At 47.7% G+C, this 25,111-nt stretch overlaps 1 protein-coding gene across 2 annotated transcripts; it reads left to right on the top strand.

Moving 5' to 3' along the window:
• The first annotated feature begins 8,240 nt into the window (after nt 1–8,240).
• KLK13 (kallikrein related peptidase 13) lies at nt 8,241–18,643 on the top strand. Of its 2 annotated transcripts, none has more exons than XM_080829317.1 (6): nt 8,241–8,428; nt 8,889–8,975; nt 12,926–13,115; nt 13,321–13,589; nt 14,679–14,815; nt 16,281–18,003. In XM_080829317.1, the coding sequence occupies exons 2-6, from the start codon at nt 8,924–8,926 to the stop codon at nt 16,467–16,469; spliced, it is 837 nt and encodes a 278-aa protein (XP_080685443.1). In that variant the 5' UTR covers nt 8,241–8,428; nt 8,889–8,923; the 3' UTR covers nt 16,470–18,003. The 2 variants fall into 2 exon arrangements, with proteins under 2 accessions (XP_080685443.1, XP_080685442.1); XM_080829316.1 differs by lacking the exon at nt 8,241–8,428 and adding an exon at nt 8,512–8,610 and having other exon boundaries at nt 16,281–18,643.
• Nucleotides 18,644–25,111: the final 6,468 nt, after the last annotated feature.

Raw genomic sequence — 25,111 nt, 5'->3', positions numbered from 1 at the left:
TCTGTTTCTTGGAAAACCCTCTGCATATAAAAAGGTCCTCTTTTTCCTAATCAGATCTCAGGTGAAGAGAGTTGAGTTAATCACCCTCTGGAGTTCAAGTCCTGGCAGAGACCTGCTCTCATTTTATTTCTTTATTCCATCTGTCATCCCTGACTCCAGAACCCTCCCTCCCCACAGGCACCAACACAAATGGCCCTGAATACCGTGCATCATTGCAAAACATGCCTCATCACAAGCTACTGCTTCTAATTTACATGAAACCATTGTGTTAGGAATCTCATTCTCTTTCTTATATTCACCAAAGACGATTTTTTGGGCCCCTACAGTACACCAGCCATTGTTCTAAGTTCTGGAAGTTGAGCTCTGAACAAGCCAGATGAATCTAAATGCTTCCCCTCACCGAGCTTAGACTCTAGCAGGAGGTGACAGACAAGAAACAACAAACATAATTTAAGAGTGAAGTAGAGGGGCACCTGGCTGGCTCGGTCGATGGAGCGTGCAACTCTTGATCTGGGGGTTGTAGGTTCAAGCCCCATGCTGGGCGTAGAGATTACTTAAAAATAAAACCTTTAAAAAATAAAATAAAAGTAAAGTAAAGAAGAGAGTGCCAGAACCAGTTCATACCAGCCCCCATAAGAGCCAATTGGCCAATCTTTAGGAATTTTGAGAGCCAGGTGGTAAACACAACCGTTATTAAAAATTAAATTACATGGGGTGCCTGGGTGGCTCAGTGGGTTAAAGCCTCTGCCTTTGGCTCAGGGCATGATCCCAGAGTCCTGGGATCAAGCCCCACATCGGGCTATCTGCTCCGCAGGGAGCCTGCTTCCTCCTTGCTCTCTGCCTGCCTCTCTGCCTAGTTGTGATCTCTGTCTGTCAAATAAATAAATAAAATCTTTTTAAAAAATTAAATTACATGAACTTACAATTAAATATGAATATTAAAAACAAGGTCCATAAATACTCAACAGTCATCAATTCCTAATTGTTTTCACTAATATTTATGCTTTGAAGTTATGTTTGTCTATTGTATTACATCTGTAACAGTGAGCTCTTCACATCTCTCTCCAATTCTGTGCCCCCTGACATTGCACTGGTATGTTGATATCAGCCCAAGGAGGAGTATTTACACCACAGAAAATGGTAAAAGTTTTTTTGGTTAAATCCTTACCAGCACAGCTCAGGACAAGTCTGCCTAGGAATCACCCAATGATCCTAGCATCTATTTCCTCATGGTTCTGTGCTGGAACACTGCAGAGCTCAGCTGGAGTAGAAGCCGGTGTAGTCTCACCAGTGTTCACTTGTTCTCTTGTGGGGGGCAGCACAGGACCCAAGAGTTCTCAGGTGGTGGATCTGGGACCCACGTGGTTATGGCAGCTCCAATGATTGTTGGGACATGGAGGAAGCTGCACCTTCTGTCCCAGGGATGCAGACACACCTTGGCTCTCATATGTAGCAGCCATACAAGCTCTGTGGAGGAAACGGGACAAGAGTGGCTGTGTCCTGGGATAGATCTGGGGCCCTAGTGAGGTGAAGACACAGCCCATGCTGTGATTCTTAGCCTGTATCCAAAAAGCTAAATAAGAGTAGTTTAGATCAAAGATTACTTTAGGGGCACCTGGGTGGCTCAGTGGATTAAAGCCTCTGCCTTTGGCTCAGGTCATGATCCCAGGGTCCTGGGATCAAGCCCCGCGTCCTGGGATCAAGCCCCGCATCGGACTCTCTGCTCAGTGGGGAGCCTGCTTCCTCCTCTCTCTCTGCCTGCTTCTTGTGATCTCTGTCTGTCAAATGAATAAATAAAATCTTAAAAAAAGAAAAGATTACTTTAACCTGATTTCCCAACTGTACCCCCCACTGTGATGGTTGAGTACCACACTTTATTGCCTCTCATATGCACACTGCTTCACATTTTTCACAATTCGGAAACCAGGAGGCATCTTAGTATCTTAGCATTATATCATAATTTAATTGACAGCTTCTTTCTCTATCTCAGAGGTATGCAAAATAATAGTGCAAATACAATCACCAACATCTTGAGTTTGATGATATGGGGTACATAGAAGGTAGGTGTTGGTGAGGAGTCAGGTTGAGGTATTTCTTCTTAAGTTGGCTCTATGCCCAACATGGGGCTTGAACTCACAACCCTGAGATCAAGAGTCACATGCTCTACTGACTGAGCCAGCCAGGTGCCCCAAGGTTGAGGTATAAAATACAAGATCTTATTCCACCAAACACTGTGTTAACAACCTCTCTGTGTTGCTATTTGCTCATTTAATTTATTGCTTTTCATTGCTAGAGTGTTCTCCATCTGCACTGTCCAAAATGGTAGCCACTGGCCACACACACTCCTTTAATTTTTAAATTAAAATTAGCTAAATTTAATACATGTTAAGATTCCATTCCTTAGCTGTTCTCGCCACATTCCCAGTGCTCAGTAACTGTATGTGGCTAGTGGCTGCCATTTTGGACAGTACCGATAAATGGAGCATTTCCACCATCACACAAACTTCCATTGGTGAGCACTACTCTAGTCTATACCCTTGCTTCTCAAAGTGGGGTCTAGGGAAGAAAGCACTGGAATTACCTGGAGCTTGTTGAGGTCGGAGTCTTGGGCCCCACCCCAGTCCAAATGAACCAGAACCTGCATTTTAATAGGATCCTCAGGGACACAAAGCATATTAAAGTTTGAGAAGGACCAACTCACCGTAGACATCCACCACATTTAACTACCCAGTTCTTTAAGGATGGACGCTTGGGTTCCCTCCACTACCCAAGCCATAGTGCAATGACTATTTGGGGATATGCCCCTTACATGCCTATAGAAGACTTCTCTGGAATATTCACAGAAGTGGGATCATTGGACCAGAAGACCCACTCGATTAACTGCACCAAGAACTGGCAGGTTTCTGTCTAGATTAGAAGGATTCCTGTCTGCCCACACCCTCAGCAATGCTTTCAGTTCATTCTGCAAATGTAAGTCACATCCGCATGTAACATACATGAATATTCATTGAATTTTATTGACTATTCGTCTTTGTTCAATATTTTTTTAATATTCATCCAGCAAATAGTCATTGCATTTTTTGACAGATAAGCAAAACGGATAAGCACCTCTGCCCCAGGAAACTCACTTTGAAAGGAGAGGCACACAGGAAATACATAAATGAATAAGTAAAACACGAAGTATTACAGATGGGAGTGCCTTGGATAAAAGTCAAGCAGAATAAGGGGTATAGAGAATGTCAGAGGAGGGATTTTAAGTAGGTGGTCGTGGGTTAACTCGGCAGGCCTGGGTTGTCCAAAAGCTGTACAGAAAGAAAGGTTTGGCCCTTGCCAGTTCTTCTGCCTGTAACAGTGTCTTTGTCAACCCGCCTTCCTCATGCCTGATAGTCTCTCCTAATAAAAATGACATGGTAGAAGCCTTGGGGTATGTTGTATCTGTTTGGCCTCTGGGGGCGCTAGAGAGTAAGGTCAGCCATGCAAGGGGACAGCCATGTGCCTGACCCCCAGTGAAAACCTGGAACACCGAGCTTCCCCGCTTTGCAGTACCCTGCATGTGTTACCACACATCGCTGCTGGGAGAAGAAGCACTGCCTGCCTAACTCCACGGAGAGAGTTATTCGGTATCTCATGGCTGGGCTCTCCCACACTCTGCCCTGTGCGCCATTTTCCTCTGCTTCTTTGATGTTATATTGGTACGTGTAATAAACTAAAACCACCAGTATAGCAGCTTCTCTGGGTTCTGTGAGTCCTTCTAGTGATCCGCTGAACCTGTCCTGGGAATTCCCAGCTACAGTGGTCATGAAGAGCTTCAGAAAGAGGAGGACGAGAAGGGAAGAAACTATGCAGACATGTGGCATGGACGAGGCTCTGAGAGGGTGCCTGGCATGAGAAGAGCTGGCAGGAAGAGACGGTGGATGATGTCTAGAGACTTGTAGCCACCATCAGGAAATGGGACATTCACTCCGAGCGATGTGGGAGGTAGGGTTTTGAGAAGAGGACTGACCTGCCCTGACACACATTCTCTTAAAAGGTCACTCTGGCTGCTGTGTCAAAAATAGGGTGTAGGTGGACAGGCCAGAAACAGGGAGCCCAGATAGGAAATTTGCAATAATCCAGGTGGGAGATGACGATGGCTGGGAGGGCCCACATGGCAAAGGTGGAGGGTGAGTTGAGAAATGGTTAGATTTGGAATCTATTCTGAAGGCAGAGCTGACAGGGTTCAATAATAAGATGGATGTGTGAGAGAAGGAATCCAAAGGAGAGACAAAGGTTTTCACTTCTGAGGACTGGAACAATGGAGAGACCACCCATGGAGAAGATCAAGACCGCTAGAGGAGCCTGCTTGGGTTTGGACGTGCAGATGTGAAGCAGACAGTTGTATGTCAAATTGAGAGTTCAGGAGCAAGGTCTGGCTAGAGACTTAAATTTGGGAGTCGTCAGCATGTAGATGGTATTTAAAACCACCAGGCCTGATGAGATCACCGAGGGAGTGAGTGTAGACAGAGGAGAGAAGAGGACCAAGTGCCGAGCTCTGCGGTACTCCGCCATGTAGAGACAGGACAGGAGAAAGCAGCACCAGACGCGGGTGAGGAACAGCCACTGAGCTATGAGGAAGACCAGGAGGAGGGTGAAGTGTCCCAGAAGCCGAGGAAAAATCTCTCTGGAGGAACAGGGAGTGATCCACTTGTTAAACGCTGCTGCTAACTCAAGTAAGATGGGTTCAGCAACACCGAAGTTACTGGTGCCCTTGACACGGGTCTGGCTGGTGGAGGAGTGGGGGAGAAAGCCCGCATGGAGTGGGCTCAAGAGAGAGCAGGAGGACAGGAGTTGCAGACAGTGAGTGTAGCCAACTTTTTAGAAAAGAACTGTAGTCATGGGGAAAAGGAAATGGGGCCAAAAAAAAAAAAAAATGCTGAAGGAGAGCCTGAAGGTTGAGAGGTTTCCTTTCTTGGTTTTAATTCCTTTCATGGAACATGGGAGCAATTGCGGCATGTTCGTATGTTAATGAGACTGCTGGCTGGGGAAGAAAAGGGATGCAGACAAGGGAGCGCAGAAGAGCTGGCTGGAACAGTGTTCCCAGGGAGGTGAGAGGGACAGGAGACCAGGCACAAGTGGACAGGTGGAGGGTTCTGTCCATAGGAGAGGAGGCAGAGGATGTGGGCACAGACACAGGTAGGTGGCAAGAGTGACCTTTCTAGTTTTCGCTATTCTGATGGGTGAAACGTGGTTTGCTGTTGCTACACAGGAAAGATGGTGACCAGGGTGACATCCTTCCCAGCATGGACCCAGCTCTAGACAAGAATTCATGGGCTTCCACTCCGTGTGCATCTTTTGCTCCAAGAGCGCAACTCTAGTTTCTCCCCAGGCTTCTCCATCTCTACATCTTCATGCCTCTCTCTCCCTCTGCATTCCCTCTGCCCTCTCCCACCCACCCTTTCTTTCTATCTCTCTGTATTTATCCCTTAGTGTCTTTCTCTGTCTCCCCCTCCCTTCAGGTTTGCATCCGGGCCTCTCCTCTGAGCCTGGGTGTGGGACCAACTTTCTCATCCCAGCCAGCACTTCCAACCAGAACTTCCAGTCCTTGCTTGACAAAGAACCCCATTTTGAAGCCAAGCAAGGGTGGGGCCTCCAGAAACCTCAGGCTACCTCCATTTCCAGCTTTACTTAACAAGCACATTTGTGGCCCTTGGTCTGTGTCAGGCTCTCATCTAAGCATCTTCAAATATTAACTCATTTAACCCTCGTCGATGAGACATGGAGATCCTATGCTGTTGATAGCGCCATTTTGCAATGGGGACACTGAGGCACAGAGTGGCCATGTCACTTTAATTCATGCCACCTAAACCGTCTAGCTCCAGTCTCAGTTCTGAACCACTAGGGACACCGCATCTTTTTCTAGTCCTTTCTCCAGCTCTGCCCTCTGTTGGGGGAAAGACCCTGATCTATGAGCCAGTATGCCTGGATTTGGTCTAGTTGTGTGATTTGGGCAGCTCACTGCCCTCCATGGGCTCCAGCTGCCTCACTGGTCCAGTGGGGGGTGGAATGCAGCCAACTCTTGGTGGACCCATGACTTCACTTCAACGTGAGTCAGCCAATCTAAGTCCAGGCCTAATGTCATCATTGACCTCGTACTCATCCCAAAGCAAACGTCAAAGCCAGTCACCCCCACTCCAGGTTTCCAGTCCTTCCCAAGCACGAATGGCTTTTCTGAAGTGTGGACACAGGCCACAAGAGGGCATAGGTACCCTGACTTCCCACACAAGCTTGTCAGTCACCTCACTTAACCCACATCCTCTCTCCTCCTGCATCTTCCCTCCACCCAACCTGAACCCAACACTACTCAAAAAGAGTGAATTCAGTGCCCACTCTGGGGCCAACCTTGTGAGGTGGGGGGAATTTCAAGGTGGGGAAAAACAATGCTCTTTCTGTCACCTTGAAAGGAACTCACAGCTATGAATCAGCCCACTCCCACCAAAACCCTATCCCAACGCAGACACTCAACCTCACATCTAGTCCTCATTATGACCATCTACCCCCTACACCAGCTCAGTTATATTTCAACACTTCCCTTCCAAATCCTCATTCTTGGCTCCATCTCTAACCCCAACCAAATAGGACGCCATCAACATTCTTATCCTCAGATCCTTCCCATCCAGAACTCAATCCCATCCTCAAAACCAACTCCTTACCTCATCCTCTCCCTGTGTCTCTTCTCCTCCCCAAGCTCACTTGCATCCCAATTGCTATCATCAGACCCATCCTAAGCCTGTCCACAAACTTTTGTTTCTAATATAGGGAACAACATGAAAGACTTTGAGATGGACCCAACAGATGTCTCTGATGGAAAATTAAATGGGTTATCTGATTTTATGGGGTCTCTGCTTCTATTATTGTCTTTGAGCTACTTTACAACTCCATAAATCATAGACAGCTGATAGCAATGCAAATCATTCTTGTCCATACTGTGCAAATGAGTTTTGGCAGGTGGAAGTATAATCAATTACCCTCCCCCCACCGATGTAGAATAAACCAGCTTTGTATCTATTTATAAATTCATTTCAGCATTCCTTATTGCCTCTACCTGTGTGGTTCCTTGTAATATCTTACCAGCTCCACTGTTTATTAATAAATCAAAATATTTGATGTTTATCATATATATATGTATATGAGAATCATGGTTAGATGCTTTTTAAAAGTTTATCTTAAAAACAAAACAAAACAAACAAACAAAAAAAACAAAAACCTTACTTTTGACACTAGATTTGGTCCCTAAATCCAAACTTAAACTCCTCCAGTATGGACTACACCAATTTTGATATGAACCCTCTCTCTGCCCATCTTAATCCCTTATCCTTATGACACCACAGATCTCTCTCCAAACTTCATCTGATCCCCATCCCTGGCTTTCTTCCAAATTCTGACCCCACCTCTGCCCTCCTTAATCTTTAATCCTGCCCCCTCCACCCCCTAGGATTAATTCATGTCCCCACCCAGTCACAGTTCCAGGAGGCACCTACTCATTCCCAAAGCGCCACCTCTTCCTCCTTCCTCTTTCCCATCATCCTGACCCCCACAGCTTTCCGATTCCTGCTTCCTGTCCACCTACATCCCCATGGACTCCCTCACCCCAACTGGCCCTGTTCCTAAAAGACCATTCACCCAAAATATTGCTTTCCCCAGGCCCCATCTAGGTCCAAGTACAGTTGACATTCTAGCCACTTATCTGAAAGATACCCTTCTGGCCCCTGATGGTGGTGGGGGTGGGGTAGGGGAAGGGGAATAGTGGGAGTAAACTGAGGCATCCCTGAGTTTTTCAGAAGGGCTGCAACATGGCTTTGGTGCTGGAGATGAATCTGGAAAGTGCAATTTGGATGTGTTGGGTTTGATGTCTGGATAAACTTGAGATAAGGCTATTGATGGTCTCGAGTTTGGGGAACAGGCTGACCGCAGGGAGTATGGTTAAAAAGAGGGAGATAGGAATAAGGTGGAAAATGGCCATCTGGGAGCTGATGGAGATAAGGACGCGCACAGGGGCTGGAGAGATTAGAAAGTGGGATGAAAAACCAGGTTGATGTTAGGGAGAGTCATGGGAATTTCGGGTGGGTTTGAAGAAGGAAATAGCTTTCCCCTTTCCTCTGGGTGGGTTCTACGGCCCCAAAGTTCACAGTGGGTTCAACTGGGGCCTGGGCGGGGCCAGATCTGGGTCCCAGCTCGTCCTGGAAGCTCCGCCCCAAGCGGAAGGGCCAAGCCCAGGCTTGGGGGGTGTCTGGCAGCAGCCTGCTGAGCCATTGGGGGTGGAGAGGGGGAGGCCAGCAACAGGGAAATGCTGAGGGCGCTGGGGGAGGGAATTCAGGGGTTAAAAGCCATGGGTCCGGGTGAAGTTGGAGGCAGCTGGCGGCGAAGCTCCGCACCCGGGCCTCTTACCGAGGTAGGGTCCGCCTGGGGCAGGGGCGGGAGCGTCAGAGGGGAGGAGTGGGGAGAGGAAGGAGAGGTGAGGAGGGAAAAACAGCTGAGTCAGAGAGATGGAGAGGGAAGCCAGAGGTTCAGTTACAGAAATCTGCAGAGCGGGCGAGGGTGAGCAGCGCTGAAAGCTAAGCTGTTTGAGGCCAGGTGCGCGGGACGACCCTAAGAGGGCAGCGAGGGGGCGGAGAGCTGCGGGAGAGGGTACTGAGGCACCAGCTCTCTGCAGGGCACGGGTGAACGCGGGCGCACGCTGCGCCAGCCCCTCCTACCTCCCTACTGGGGCTCCCCACCGAGGATGGAAATTAGGAAAGGGGTGCAGATTCCAGGGCCAAGGTTCTTAGTGAAGGAGAGATTACAGGAGCAGAGGTGGGGCGGTCAGAGATGGAGGTTCAGCCAGCCCTCAACCACCCCCCCCCACTTCTCAGGCCCCGCCCGCCCTGCTCCCCACCCCGGAGCCGCCATGTGGCCCCTGGCCGCTGTGATCGCCTTCTTGACGGTGGCCTTGTCAGGCGGTAAGAATGCGCGGGGGTGGAGGCGGGGTGGCCGCCGGAACAATGGTAGGAGGGGTCAGGCCAGGAGGAGGGGGCGTGGGAGCCCCGAGCTCCGCCCACCACCCACTCGGGGCCAGGTCCTGCGGGGACAGCCCCCAAGAGCTTCCTGCTTGTCCTTGCGTGACCTGGTTTCTCCGACGGGGTGAGCCCACTCTCCCCACCGTCCCCAGGCTCCTTCCTGGGGCGTCCCGGCTCTGCGGGGGGGCTGCTCTATGTTTAAGTCTTCTGGATCTTCCCTACCAGCCCCTTTCCTGACTGCCCACCTCTGCCCTGGGAAGCCCACTCCCACCCGCAACCCTTGCTCCCTCAGCAGCCCCCCTCACATTCAAGGCCTTCCTGAGAGCATGAGAAGAGTGAGATTCAGGTACATATAAGCAATGAGCAAGTAAGTTAGCTTCTCTGTGTTTTTTGCATCTGTGAAATGAGAACATAGACGTCCCCACTACAAAAGGTTGTTGTGAATATGAAAATAGGCTAGTGCACAGCAGATAGAAGGGGCTGGCAAGTTAGCCGTTGTTACTTTATTAGAAGTATTCACTCTTTCTTTTTTAGCCCTTTCCAGAAACTTCTAGTTTGTCCTTCCTTTAAACATCGGGGTGACCCCACACCTGATTCCACCCTGAGTCAGTCCCAAAGATTTCTCCTCAATTTAAGCGCCTTTTTGCAGGCATATTCTCTGGAAACCCCATTCAGGCATCATCAACCGTCCATCCATCCATCCACCCATCCAATCAACCAGCCACTTAACCAACAGCTGTTGTATTAGGCAGGCACTGTGCTGGGCGTTATACAAGCACACACAGTTCCTGCTCTTAACACCCAGAGCCTAGCGGGGAAGGATGCACACATTATTCAAGCAATTACCCAAATAATTAGTTAATAATTAGTTACAACTGTGACAGGAGGTGATGGCTTCTAGGAGCCAAGCCAGGAGCCTAGAGATAAAATGGAAGCTCCTGGTCTGGAAGGCCCCGCCCCAGAGGACTAGACCCCTGAGCTGAGACCTGAAGGAGGGAGGAGTCCTCGGGCATCTGGCGCTGCGCAGGGGGGCACCACCCTTGGCCTGAAGGCGGGGTGGTTTCTCTCCTTTGGCACCACTCCCAGGACTTGTGCCCAGTGTCCCAAGCCCCTCCTGGGTACCACGCCCTGGGCTAGGAGCTCCACATGCATCTTCTGGAGCCCTCAACAGCCTTATGAAGTAGGAATACTATAATTAACTTCAGTTTCACAGCTAAAAACCTGCGACTCTGAGACAGCAGGTCCTGCCCCAAAGACACTGGTGACGCCTGACTTGGGATCCTGCTCTATACTGCTTGCCGTGTCTCCAGCACCCTAGACTTCAGGTGCTGGCAACCATCTTCATTATTTTAGATTTAATGGTCTGTTTAGAATCAACTTTTTTTTTAAACTTATAGTATATTTAAGATTTTATTTATTTATTTGAGAGAGCAAGAACAAGCCGCGGGGAGGGGGAGAGAGAGAGAGAGAGAAGCAGACTCCCTGCTGAGCAAAGAACCCTATGTGGGCTCCATCCCAGGACCTGGAGATCATGACCTGAGCTGAAGGCAGATGCTTAACGGACTGAGCCTCCCAGGTGCCCCACATAACTTACAGTATACTGTAAGTAAAAATTTTATCATTATCTTAAATGGAAAAGAGCATTCTTTGCTATAAGTAAAAGGTAAGAGGAAAAAATGCATCCTGCATAATGTAACAAAAACAACGTTTCTTGGGTGGGACAATCTGACATTTCCAGTCGTCAGTAGTGCCCCCTTTGGGACCTTCCCCAAAACAGTGACTATAGATGGTTCAACTTAATAAATTTTAGGTTGCTGGGTAAAGGCTTCTGCTTCCTGGCTTTAAAAAGTGAGTTCAGGGGACGCCTGGGTGGCTCAGTCGGTTAAGCCGCTGCCTTCGGCTCAAGTCATGATCCCAGGGTCCTGGGATCGAGTTCTGCATCGGGCTCCTTGCTTGGCAGGGAGCCTGCGTCTCTCTCTGCCTCTGCCTGCTTGTACGCACACTCTCACTCTCTCTCTCTCTGCAACAAATAAATAAATGAATGAAATCTTTAAAAAAAAAAAAAAAGAAGGAAGGAAAGAAAGTGAACTCAGCAAGGATTAGAGGTGGTAAAAGCAGAGCAGCCCCATCATGAGACTTTCTCCTCTACAGAATCATACTGGAGGAGAACTGGGCAGTGACTCTTGTTCCCAAGGCTGCATTTTGATGTCACTCACGCCTCATCTCTCTACCACCTAAAATGACCTTGCACCCACCAATGACTCTTGTCCCCAGTTGTGAGAACCACTGAACTAATCCTGAAGCTTATGCAGGTGGGGCAGCTGGCCCAGAGAGGAGGAGAACCTGCTAGCTACAGAGCTGGGGACCTCCTGTTGTAGCTAATAATTAGTAACAGTCCCTGCTTACTGAGCATTTGCTTTATGCCAGGTACTCTGCCCAATGAGAGATGTTTTCTTTTCCCTTTTTTTTTTTTTTTTAAGATTTTATTTATTTAAGAGAGAGCACAAGCAGGGGGAGCAGCAGAGGGAAAGGGAGAAGCAGGCTGCTCACTGAGCAGGGAGCCCGATGTGGGGCTCCATCCCAGGACCCTGGGATCATGACCTGAGCCGAAGGCAGACGCTTAACCAACTGAGCCAACCAGGCGCCCTGAGAGATGTTTTCCTACTTTACAGCTGAGGAAGCTAAGGCTGGTGGTTCCTACAGGAGCCCCCAGCCGGAAAATGGTACCTTTAGGATTGGGCTTTCTCTCTGGTTGTCAACTGCTGTGTCTCCTCCAATGCCAGACACTGTGCTTGGTCCTGGGGATGTAGCTCTGAATAAAGCAGATAAGGTACCTGTTGCTGATGGAGCTTACAGTCAAGTTGGGGAGATTAAAAAAAGAGGAAAAAGCCACAAGAATTGTAAACAAATATAAAGAGAAATGAAATGAATAGTGATCATGGCTCTGGTGAAAATCACCCGGGGGGGATAGAACAGGGAGTGACTAGCGGGCTGGGGAGGCCAATATTAGACCAGGTGGCCAGGAATCTGGGATGGCTTCTGTCTGAGCTGAGCTGAGCTCTCAGAGTCAAGAGGGACACAGACATGTAACCTGTAGATTCGGAGTGCCATCAAGTAGAATATTTCCTGTATACGATGTCTTATGTCTGCCCTGTCCAATATGGTAATATGGTAGCTACTGGCCACATGGGACTCTTCTGAGCATGTCAAATGTAACCGGTGTTTTTGAAGAACTGAATTTATTTCATTTTAATTAATTTAAATTTAAATATCCACGTGTAGCCAGTGGCTGTCGTATTGAGCAGCACAGAACTAGACGAAGAACTGTGTCTGAAGAATGGGTCCATGAGTCTGGGACAGAGTGTGTGAAGGGGAAAGGTCGGAGATGGGGGCCACAGGGTTCATAAGAGTCAGATGGTAAGAGTCCTGCAAACTGTGAATTTGAGAGTGGTTAGGCTATGGGTTGTGTCTAAAGCCATAGAGCTACCCAGTAAATATATACTGAAAGGATGGGTGGATGGAAGGGTGGATGCATACTTACTGCCTAGGCAGATGTGTAGGTCAGCCTCATTCTTATCTCCTGAAATCCATACCCATGGTGGGATGAGGAAATGCAGGTGAGGAGAAAGTCAGGCTTCCGCTTACCCATCAGAAGCTTCCTCGTTCGATGAACTCTGAACCCCCAACGGAGTTAGCACTTACCCGGAAAAGGAAATCATCACCTCTCTGCCCTGACTCATCTCCATTACATGGAGGATGGCAACGTCCAGAGGCTAACAAAGGAATCATCCGTTCCTGGTCATCCAGAGCAAAATTCTGACCCTCTCCCCAAGCCCGGCGCCTCCTTCCCCCTCTGGATCCCAATTCCCTAACATTTTCTCTTCTTTTATCAGGCATCTCACAGGAATATCCCAAGATTCTCAACGGCACCAACGGGACCAGCGGGTTTCTCCCTGGCGGCTACACCTGCCGCCCTCACTCTCAACCTTGGCAGGCAGCCCTGCTAGTGCAAGGACGCCTGTTCTGTGGGGGAGTCCTGGTCCACCCCAAATGGGTCCTCACTGCAGCACACTGTCTGAAGGAGTATGTGGGGGTCAAGGCAGCATGAGTGTTGGGGCGAGAATGGGACTGGGGTGGTGGGCGAGTGGACCTGGATAGAGGATGAGGTCAGAGTTAATGCTGGGGTTGGGAATGGGATTGGAGTTGAGGTGTGGAAGATGTCTGGAGAGGAGAAAGGTGGTGGAGATGGGCTTATCCTCTCTAATCACCCCCCTTCCTGCACCCACAGAGGGTACAGAGTTTACCTGGGCAAGCATGCCCTGGGGCGCGTGGAGGCCGGAGAGCAGGTGAGGGAGGTAGTCCGCTCTATCCCCCACCCTCAATACCAGATCAGCCCCACCCACCTGAACCATGACCACGACATCATGCTTCTGGAGCTGCAGTCCCCGGTCCAGCTCACGAGCCACATCCGTGTCCTGCCTCTCTCCCACAACGACTGTCTCCCCGCTGGTACCTGCTGTCGGGTGTCTGGCTGGGGCACCACCACCAGCCCCCAGGGTAGGCAGCCTCACAGGTGGCCTGAGGTTTCATTGGCTGGGAAAACTGGGACAGAAATGGGAGGGAAGGCTGGAGGAGGATTCCTTTAGAAACATAAATAACAACAGATACACAGTTATATGTTATACATCACATATATGTGTTATCTATCTCCTTCATGTAAATATAAACTTATAGTTATATGTTGCATATATCCTTTATACAAATGTCTATTTATAAAGTTATATGTATGGATTATATAGTTCTACATCCTTTATAACTATATATAAATTTGTAAATATGTATAAAGTTACATTATATATCCCTTATATAAATGTACATAGAGTTGTAAAGTCATAGATTATAGATAATGTCATAGGTCAACTATCATATAAACCTATATATCCCTTATATAAATATATAAATAAAACCAAATATGGCAATATATGCTATATATTACATGTACATATATATCACTATGCATTCATATGCAGCTTATGCAGATTTTCTAAATCATAAATTCTATTATTTGTGTATTTATTTAAATATGTTTGTATATAAATTTTGTATTATAGAAATTATACATAAATATATTTAAATAAATATGTGACTTGTAAATGTGATATATCGGCAGGTATGGATTTGTTAAATGTAAGGAAATGTAGGTTTATCCTTTGTGTAAAAAGGACACATGCATGAATAGAAAGTTGATCCTTACAGCAACAAGGGCCCTTTGCATCTCCTTATTTGTGCCCAGGCTTCCTCCTGTCTCATTCCCTCTTCCTCCCTGACTTGTCATCTTTCTCCCCTGTTCTTCCCATCCCCACCCCTCTGTCTCACCATCTCCCACCGTCCCTTTCCTCGGCTCCCGACTTTCTATGGCTTTTCCTTCCCAGTCTGCGTGCATTCTTTCCATCTTCCCTTCCACTTCCCTCCTGTTTCTCTCCACACCTGCCTCCTCCATCACCTTCCCCAGACGCATGCCCCATCTCTCTACCTCTTCACCACCAACCCCTTTGCATCCGTTTTCTACTGACTCTCCCGTTTAACTCCCACCTCATAGTCTGTCCTAGACAGACATCCTTAGACCCTCTTCTCTCTCCTCCCCAGTGACTTACCCCCAAACCTTACAATGTGCCAACATCCAGCTACGCTCAGATGAGGAGTGTCGTCAAGTCTACCCGGGGAAGATCACAGCCAACATGCTGTGCGCAGGCTCAAAGGAGGGCGGCAAGGACTCCTGTGAGGTGAGAACAAGGGGGTAGCGGGTTGCCATGGGCCAGGGGGATGGAGGTGGGGAAAGGACTTGCTTCTAGCCTTAGGGGAAGCAATCTTTTTATTATTTTTATTTTTTTTTAAGATTCTATTTATTTATTTGACAGAGAGACAGCAAGAGAGGGAACACAAGCAGGGAAAGTGGGAGAGGGAGAAGCAGGCTTCCCGCTGAGCAGAGATCCCAATGTGGGGCTGGATCCCAGGACCCTGGGATCATGACCTGAGCCAAAGGCAGACATTTAATGACTGAGCCACCCAGATGCCCAGGCAGCAATCTTTTCAAATGACATTACCCCTAGTACTGAAAGTCAAGATAGAAAGAGAGTACCTGTGGCTGGAGAATATAATTCACTGTAAGCCTCAGCTTTTGACGGACAGTGGCTGTCCAGATCCTTGTGTTGAGATTCATAAAGCCTGGCATTCTTTCAGTTACAAGTGACAGAAACCCAACTCCAACTAGCTTAAGCAAGACACACTGGCTTTTGTAACGGAAAACTCCGGGGGTGTCTTGTTTCAGGTACAGATGGATCCAGGTGCACAAATAATGTGTTTAGGACTCTGTCTCTCTTCAACTCTGCTCTTCTCTCTTGTTTTTGTCTTCGTTCTCAGTTAAGCTTTTCCCATACAATAGCAAGATGGCCCTGGCAGCTTTGGGCTTACATCCCATCCTCCTACGCTACTTGACTAGAAAGAGTTTTCCAATGGTTTACGTGAACATTTTGAGTGTGAGTCTCACTAATATGACTCAGGTCATGTGTCCTGAACCACCGCTCTAACCAGGACTGTGTGATTCTCTGATGGACCAAGTCTGTCATGGGACTGACTATGTGGATCAGGAAGGGGCAGGGACAAACAAGGATTGAGGTAAAAGGAGGGGCCTTTCCCCAAAACAGAAAATCAGGAGGCAGTTACCAAAATAAGGGGAAATGAAACTACATGGCTGGAAACCTCCACAAACACAAGAAACAAAACCTATGTCCAATAGAGGAGGCTCCTGACATTGAGTTTTGGGTCAGTAGGAAAGAATGATGAATGAATTAATCATGTGTGCCTTGACTAATCAGTGATGTCTGTCTTGGGTCCAGGGGGGAGAAGTGGAAGCACGTGTGTTGCATACAGACCTGGATGAGTTTACTCAGTAGTAAGATGGCACCAGGGAACCATAAAGTCCCAGCAGGGTCGGGGTGGGGTGGGGTAGGAGTGCCAGAGAGCCAGGCGTGGGTATTAAAGTGACGTGTCACCACTCTAACAGACTGAGGAGCAGAGAAAAACATGGAGAGAGAAGCCTCTTAATCTTGGTCTCCACGCGCATCCAGCTCCATTTTTCTCTTTGTGTCCCTTTCGGTGTCACTCCATTCCTCCGTGTTTGTCGTCTTGTCCTCCCTGTTTCTTTCTCACTCCACCAAGGACCCCACTTCTCTCTCTTCCCCCACTCAGGGCGACTCCGGGGGCCCCCTGATCTGTAACGGAACACTCCATGGCATCATCTCCTGGGGAGACTTCCCATGCGGGCAGCCCAACCGGCCTGGTGTCTACACTCGAGTCTCTCAGTATGTTCTATGGATCCGAGACACGATTCGAAAACACAGAACTCAGGAGCAGAAATGGACGAAGGGCCCACAATAAAAGCCAGGTTGGCTCACCTGCCTCCTTCCTCCCTGCGTGCCTTCCTCACTCCTTTGCCCCGTTAGCCCAGGCCTTCTCGGCCCCTCCCAAAGTTCCACTTAACCAGTGATCCGTGTTCTCCATGTGTCTGATCCCAGTGGATGTTTCGTGTTTCAGAAGCATCCAGTCACTCCCAATACCATGGTGTCCCAGGTACTGCATCCTGAAACGCCTCGGTATCCTCAACATCCCAACCTGGACAGTGTTCCAGGACTCCCACTGTCAACATAACCCCAGATGGCCGTCTGCATGTTCTGTCTGTGGGACACCCTTAATGCATCCATTGGCCCGTTTCAACCCTATTCCATGTCCTGTGAAAGGAATGTGCTTGACAACATTCTATACCCCTTCAAATATTCATTTATTGCCAACATTCTAGACACTTCTCTGTTTGGTGCTCATGAAGGTTCTAAACTTCCATGATAGTTCATCCTGAAGATACTCTTGTGTCCAGAATCTGCCCCCAACAATATTCTAGATACATCTGAATGATTAATCACATCACAGCTAATACTAAATCCTCATAGAAGTTCATTCTCACATAGTTTGGGGTCTCCCAAGTGTCCCATCCCACATTTTGCCAGTATCCCCTGCCCCTGAATCCCCATGCCCACAACAAATCAATAGTACACAAGATTGGCGTTTTAGGGTTCAGTACCCGGGGCGCCTCCATGTCTAGACCCTATTGCCTGCCAAGTACCCCACCAAGCACCTTTGTTCACTTGAGCTTAAATGCTCAAGTCACCAAGTCCCTGCTTTGAACAAAACAGAACTCAGTGCCCCTCTATATTTTTTCATCTGTAAAGGGGGCACATCATTTCTCCTTGCAGCACTGTTATGATTAATGTCAAGCATTTCTACCCTTATTATTACTTGCATGGTTCTCTATAGAATATCACCTTAGGGTGTCAACAACCCCTCAAATTTTCAGTGTCTTTGGGGTGCCTGGGTGGCTCAGTTGGTAGAGCATGTGACTCTTGACCTCAGGGTCCTGAGTTCAAACCCCATGCTGGGCATAGAGCTTACTTAAAACAACAACAACAAAAAAGTTACTTTTTTCAGCATTTGTTCTGTGGTGACCATCTGTAGACACCCTCCTGGGTGTTGGTAAATACTTTATTTAGCAAATACCAGCACTTATCACAAGCCAGGCGCTGTTGCAGGCACAGCTGCTAAACAGTTAATTAGATAAAACTTCTGCCCTAATAGAGCTCGTGTTCCTTGAAAGGAGACACAATTCAAACAAAAAACAAGGAGATAGACTGAAGTGGCAATATGAACCATGGCAAAAAAGCAGAGATAAAGGATAAGGAATGTTGGGTTGGCAGAGTGAGTGGAGTTATTTTATTTTTTATGTAAAAATAAATATGGCATGATGCTTGCAATCATGACCCTGAGATCAAGTCACGTGCTCTACCGACTGAGCCAGCCAGATGCCCCAGAATTGCTATTTTAAATAGGTTGGTCTGGGGAAGAGACCTTAGGTGGTGACATTAAAAAACAAAAAATAAAACAAACAAAAACACTGGAAGGGTGAAGGGAGACAGCCAAGTGCACATCTGGGGAGCAGCACCCCATGCAGAGAATACACGTGCAAAGGCCCTGAGGCAGGAGCCAGCCTGGCACATCTGATGATTGGGAAGATGGTGAAGAGGTTGGTGTGAAAGTGACTGCACTTCAGGAGCTCAGGCAGGAGGTGAAGTTTCTTGGACCGGGTGATGTTCTCAGGGGAGCTAAGGGGGGCAGATTCGGCATCTGCTTGAAGAGATTGTTGGACAGTGCTGATGAAGCATGTGAGAGAAAGGACAGCCAAGGAAACCTCGATGCTGCAGCCTGAGCAACCACATACTAAACGGAGCTGCCGTTTACTGAAACTGGGGAAATTTTGTTAGGAAGAGACGCAGAGAAATACTGGGAGTTTTTTGTGTTGAACTGTTTCTCAGTCAAGTGGCAATAAACTCTGCCCTTGAGGCGCCTGGGTGGCTCAGTCCTTAAGTGGCTGCCATCGGCTCAGGTCATGATCCTGGGGTCCTGGGATGGAGCCCCGCAGAGGGCTGCCTGCTCCCGGGAAGCCTGCTTCTCCCTCTCCCACTCCCCCTGCTTGTGTTCCCTCTCTCGCTGTGTCTCTCTCTGTCAAATAAATAAATAAAATCTTAAAAATAAATAAATAATTAAATAAGCAAACAAACTAACTCTGCCCTCAGGGGATTTACAGAAAATTAACAACTAAACTAAATAACTGCGAATTGTGATGATTTCTATGGGATAACAAATGTAATCCATGAAGGATCTAAAGGGGTTTCGTGTTAGACAATTAGAGGGTAGGCTCTTTCCCACAGGTAGTCACCGAGGGCTTCTCGGAGGAGGTGGCATTTGGCTGAAGACCTAAAAAGTGAGAGGGATCTACTTGTGCAAAGAACAGAAGTAATCTCTCTGAAGGAGGGAGCCATCATCCTTCAGTGTCCCCGGTTCCTATAGGGCAGACTGTAGTTTAGTGTTTAAAAGCACACAGGCTGGGGACCCCTGGCTGGCTCAGTTGGTTGAGCATGAGATTCTTGATCTTGGGCTTGTGAGTTCAAGCCCCACACTGGATGTAGAGATTACCTAAAAATAAATAAATAATAAATAAATAAAAGCACAGACAGTGGAGTCTGAAGGATCTGGTTTTGGATGGAAGAAACTAGCTTTTGGGGAGTCTCTGTTTCCTCCTCTGGTACTAACAGGACCTACTGCTCAGGGTTGTTAGGGGGATGATTGGCATTTAAAGCCTGCACACATCAACTTCTCAATCCATGGGAAAGCAGCATGAAGTAGCAGCTGAGAACAGAGTTTCTGAGGCCAGGCTGCCTGGGTGTGAACTCCAGCTCTGCCACTTACTTAACCCCGTGACTTACTTTCTGCATGCCTCAGTTTTCCTATCACTCAAATGGGTATAACACTGGTACTTGACACCAAATTGCGTAAAGACCCAAAAGCTAAGGGTCAAACCATAAAGCTAATGGAAGAGAACATTTTTGTGCCTCAGGGGTGAGGAAAGACTTTTTAAAACTTCAGATGGACTAATCATAAGGCAAAAATTGTTTAATTTGATGAAGGACTTTCTGTTCAACAAAAGACAACAAGGACAAAGTAAATCAATGGGTGGAGATACTTGCAAAGTGTAATACTGACCCGGCATTGGTATCTAAAATGTGCAAGGATGGTGCCTGGGTGGCTCAGTTGGTTAAGCGACTGTCTTCAGCTCAGGTCATAATCCTGGAGTTCCAGGATCCAGTCCCGCATCAGGCTCCCTGCTCAGTGGAGAGTCTGATGCGCTCTCTCTCTCTCTCTCTCTCTCTCTCATTCTCTCTCAAATAAATAAATAAAATCTTTAAATAAAATAAAATGTACAAGGAAATCCCGCACATAAACAAGAAGGACACTCAAGGCTGTGAATGGATTTGCAGAGGAAACAAACAGGAAGGTAAGGTGGAAGGTAAACGTACTCATTAGTCATCTAAGAAACACAAAAGCAAGTAACAATCCCTTTATGTTTATTAGATGGATTAGAAATCTTTAAAGTGAAGTAACTCATGTATTGGCAGGGATGCAGACACAATACTCAAGCGCACAGCTGGAGAACAGACACTGTCCAGTTATCTTGGAAGGTAATTTGGCACTTCTTGGCTGAATTAAGTCTATGTACACCCTAGGACCCAAAAGTGCCAGTCCTGAAGTCTATCCTAGGGCAATGATCATGCAGATCATCAAGAGGCAAGCATGAAGTGTCTGTCGCTCATCTCTTTGTTGTGCTGGGAATTAGAGGAAAACTGAGCACCCACTCATGGCACAGCGGGGAGGGGGGTAGATGTCAGGAGAAGGTGGAGTGCCCTATGGATGGCCGGGACATGGCACTTGCAAGCAACAGATTAGATGCACATGTGATCGGAATCTTAAAGTTACAGTGCTTGGTACCAGTCAATGGTGAAAATTAAAAAGACTGACAATATTAAGTGTTGGCAAAGATGTGGGGCACTGGAAGGCTTACACGCTGCTGGTGGCAATGCAAAGTGGGATAACCACTTCCGAAAACATTGGGCAATGTCTTACAGAGTTAAACATACACATCGTATGAATCCTGCCGTGTCACTCCTAGGTGTCTGGCTAAGAGAAATGAAAACATATGCCCACACAATGATGTGTACATGCATGTTTACATCAACATTATTTGGAATAACCTGGAAACTGGAAGCAACCCAGATATCCAACAACTGTTGAATGAATGTGGGCTGTTGTGCATCAGCACCGTGGGATACTGCACAGCAATAAAAAGCAATGAACTCTTGTCAGGAAAATGCAAAAACATGGGTGATTCCGATATGCATTATATTAGTGAGAGAAGCCAAACATTTATGTGATGGTCTAAAAAAGGCAAAAGCATCGCGGCAGAATGTAGATCAGTGGTAGCCTGGGGATAGAGGAGGGAGGGAGAGCTTTTGCAGAAGGAGTGCAGGCAGCCTAAGGATGGGCAGGAAGGCGAGAGGTACTGTTCTATGTTTTGATTATAGTGGAGGTTGCCTGATAGTGTCCAGTTTCCGAAATTCATCAAATGGAACACCTAATAGGAATGGATTTCAATTTATGTAAATAATGCCTTCTTTAAAAATGAAAACAAAAGCATAGTTCTGACCTGAAAAATGAAAACCTGTATACCACAATACTGCTGACATAAATTCAAACTACACAGCACTCTACACAGCACTTTGCACATAAAATATAGTTGGTAAGAATGTATGCTAAATAGAAAAAATATACAACATCGTGAAGGTATTAAGTGCTACTAAACTACGCACCTTAAATGGTGAACTTTACTTACGTGTATTTAACTTTACCTTTTTAATTTTTAAAAATGTAAAATTTTATGTGACTCACATCATAGTGTTTAAAAAGCTGTGCAGTAAAAAACCCAAGAGCAGAAGGTACACATTAATTAAGGGTATGTAACAAAGGATACATAGTATGTATACTATGTATACTATGTATCCTTAGCAAAGGATATATACAAAGAATGTATACCATACATACTATGTATCCTTTGTTACATTACTATGTAATACACAGTACCTGTAGTATACACACTATCAAAGGATACATAGTAACAAAGATAAGAGCAAAGATACAGTAATAAGAAACAATAGCAAAGGATAGTAACAAAGACAACGGCAGTGATGTAGTTTTAGGATACAGGTGAGGTTCAGTAGGGTGGAGTCTGGAGCCGACCACCAGGAAAGAATTCTTGAGACATCTTTGGTGCAAAATGGTGGTGTATTAAAGCAGGGGACAGGACCCGCAGGCAAAGAGCTGCTGCACTGAGGTTGTGAGGGGTGGCAGGTTATGTACAGTGGGGTCGGGGGAGGTAAAGAAAAAGGGAGGTTTCAAAAGAACTTTCATTGCTAAAGAGGACCTACAAGATACCGGGAGACCTTGAGGCCTTGCCATTGTCAAGGTCTTCCCCTCTAGCAAGGTATTAATTAACATTTAGTTGGGAGATTCCTAAAGAAGGTCACATATGTCCCACCCAGGAGTGGGGGTGGGGGAAGGTTGCCCGGTGTCAGCTTTTGCTTTGTCCTGAGCCAGCCCTCTGTTCCCTCATCAGCAGGAACACGCAGTACCAAAGAAACAGCAAAGACACACAATGGTGAGGACAACAGCAGAAGGGGAAGGAGACAAAGGGAATAAGGGAATAAGGAAAACAAAGAGGGACTTGCACGTATCACTCACAACAATGTGCCACCAGCGAATTCCTCTCTCCACACCCGAGGCTTTAGATCTAAATATATTCTTTTTTTTTTTTTTTTAATAGCACCTACGTAGTGAGAGGGGTTTTGGGAGGACTAATTGCATTAATATGTGATAAGCACACAGAGCACCTGGCACTGAGCGAGTGCTTACTGAGCGGTGCTCCCATTAGTGCGGTCATTGTTCTCATGGACAAAATTGTTATGATGATTTGTCTCCAAGGCCCCGGAGCCAGAGCAGCCAGCCTTGGACGACTTGGAAGCAGCCAGCTGGGGATCTGGGAAAATGGGAGGAGGCCGTCCAAATCTTTCCTGCGGAACAAAAGATAATGACATACCTGAGTTGGTGATTCTGCCTGCCAACAACACCTTAATTCGGGAAGGCTAGCCAGGTGCCAGGCTTCTCACGCGTCCCCCCCGCCTCCCTCCCTCCCTCTCCTGGGATTTTGCAGCCACTTGCCCTCGTCTTCCTGTTTTTGCTCAGGGGAATTTTAATAACAACGGGATCCTGCGCGGGAGGGATTAGGAAAACCGGTGGTTGTTGAGGGAGGGGCTGGAAAAGTCTTGGAAAAGACTGGAGAAGGGACTGAAATCCTGGAGAGGGGGAGTGTGTCAGAGGTATAACCATGCTTCCCAGCACTGGCCTGGCACGCCGAGCCCTTGGTTTGGTTTTGTTTTTTCCTCCCAAGGTGCCAGGTGGGGAAATGTCAGCCCCTCGACTAGACTTAGGCTAAGGAGTTCTTCCCCTCTTGTCTGAAGGGTCCAGGCCAAGCTCAGCCACTTCCCCTACTGGGAGTCCTTTTATGAGGGGCTGGGCTGGACTTTCGAGCCTAATAGAGGTATCGGTCTCGTATGTAATCCCAGTGTGTGGGGGTGGGGTTCTCCAACACCATCAAGCAGTTGTCCCACAATTCATGGTAACTACACTATCTACCGGGAGGTCGTGTCAGATTGCACGTGCCTGTCTCAAATCCAAGTTCTTTACCTGTCCTGGCCAAGTGCTATACAGACTAGAGGGTTCCACAACCTCCTCCTTGGGTTTAATTAATTTGCCAGAGCGCCTCACAGAACTCCGAGAAATATCTTACTGACATGATTATTGGTTTACTGTAGAAGGATGAAACTCAGAGCAGCCCGGTTGGAAAGAGATGCGTAGGGCAAGATCTGTCAAGGAGCGTCCTTGACCTGTCTGGAGCGCCATTCTCTCCGCACCTTCAGCCACCTGAAAACTCTCTGCAGCCCCCTCCTTTTGGGTTTTTGTGGGGGCTTCCCTGCATAGGCTCAGTTAACTCATTGTCTATTGGTGATTGGGTCCACCTGCAGCCCCCATCCCTTCCCATTCTTAGGCACATTCACATGACAAAAGACACTTTTTTTTTTTTCTTAGGAAGTTCCAAGAGTTTTCGGAGCTCTTTGCCAGGAATGAGGACTTAGACCTAAAACATACTTTAAAAAAAAAAAATTATTTATTTATTTGACAGAGAGAGATCACAAGCAGGCAGAGAGGCAGGCAGAAAGAGGAGGAAGCAGGCTCCCCGCTGAGCAGAGAGCCTGATGCAGGACCCGATCCCAGGACCCTGAGATCATGACCTGAGCCGATGGCAAAGGCTTAACCCACTGAGTCACCCAGGCGCCCCCCAAAACATACTTCTTATCCTGAATCACGTTATCAAGGGGGCAATGAGCATACAAACCCAAGCTTCCATTCTAACAGATTCAATGACAAGACAAAAGAAGCAAACGGGCTGTGAGTGGGTAGACAGGGAGGGAGGCCCAGATCGGGATTTTTGGAGGAGAGATAGTGCAGGATAATGTTGTAGGCACCCCGCAGAAAGAGGATGGACTCCTCCATCTGAAGTTTGGCCCACATGTCAAGACTGACATGCCCCCCACACACCACAGGGTCCCTCCAGACTCCGTGGGGTGACCACAGTTGGCACTGTGAGCAGGAGTCTAGATGACCGCCACGGGGTCTTTCTCATCGTGCCGTCCTGCCCACTGGCCCTGTTGTCTGCCGGCAAACATGTATTTGGAGTCATGCTGCTGGGCACTACATTTGCTGAGATCTGCGTCTGCTGCAGACATAACTGACCCAAGTCAGAAGTTTCCATAGTTGGCCTTCAGGAACAGAGGTATGAGGCTGGGGCTTCCATCAGGTGGCCCCGGGTAGCGTGTCTATGCCCAGACCTATCTGTGCGCCTCTTCCCAGCTCAGGAGTTCTGGGCCGGGTGTTGGGGGGTGCAGGGAGGGACCTGAAAGTTACAACCCTCTAATCACACTGTTGGTTCTCTTGGCAACTAGACGGCTTTTTTCTCCAAGAGTCACCAAAGCAGCATAAATTCCGGTAGGGTGAAAAGAGGATTTTGACTCAGGTCACTCAGATCTCAGGGTCTTGAGATCGAGCCCTGGCAGGCTCTGGGCTCAGCGTGGAGTCTGCCAATGTCTTTCCCTCCCCTTGCCAAGCAAGACACCAATGGCTGCAGAGGGTCAGATCTCTGGATGCAGATTTTGGGGCCAGGAGCCAGGGAGCAGTTAGTGGCGGTAGCAGTGTTGGGATGGGATGTCTCAGAAGAAGGAAGGGACACTGAATCCTAGGGAGAATCAGTGTCCCAAGGATCCAGAGCAGAGGACCGGATGAGTGGTGGGGATACAAGATGGAGTGAGTAGGGTCTGAGACCAGGTTGGTGGGACAGTTGGGGAGCTGTTGGATGCACAGACCTGAAGCCGGGAGAGACTGAGAACCACCCCACCCCAGGTGACATGTGAAACTGTCCTGTGTATGCAGTCAGTGCCAAGAAGAAGGCTTAGGACGGGCCCTGGGAACGC

Source organism: Martes martes (assembly GCF_963455335.1).
Source record: "Martes martes genome assembly, chromosome: 17".
NCBI classification, from domain to species: domain Eukaryota; kingdom Metazoa; phylum Chordata; class Mammalia; order Carnivora; family Mustelidae; genus Martes; species Martes martes.
Note: the sequence above shows the minus strand (reverse complement) of the source record. Positions and strands in the feature narration are given on the sequence as shown.

Coding starts and splice junctions, on each gene's coding strand:
- KLK13 (XM_080829316.1), top strand. CDS start 8,924: ATGTGGCCCCTGGCCGCTGTGATCGCCTTCTTGACGGTGGCCTTGTCA. Junction 13,590..14,678: donor CACCACCACCAGCCCCCAGG/GTAGGCAGCCTC, acceptor TCTCCTCCCCAG/TGACTTACCCCCAAACCTTA. Junction 14,816..16,280: donor GCGGCAAGGACTCCTGTGAG/GTGAGAACAAGG, acceptor TCCCCCACTCAG/GGCGACTCCGGGGGCCCCCT.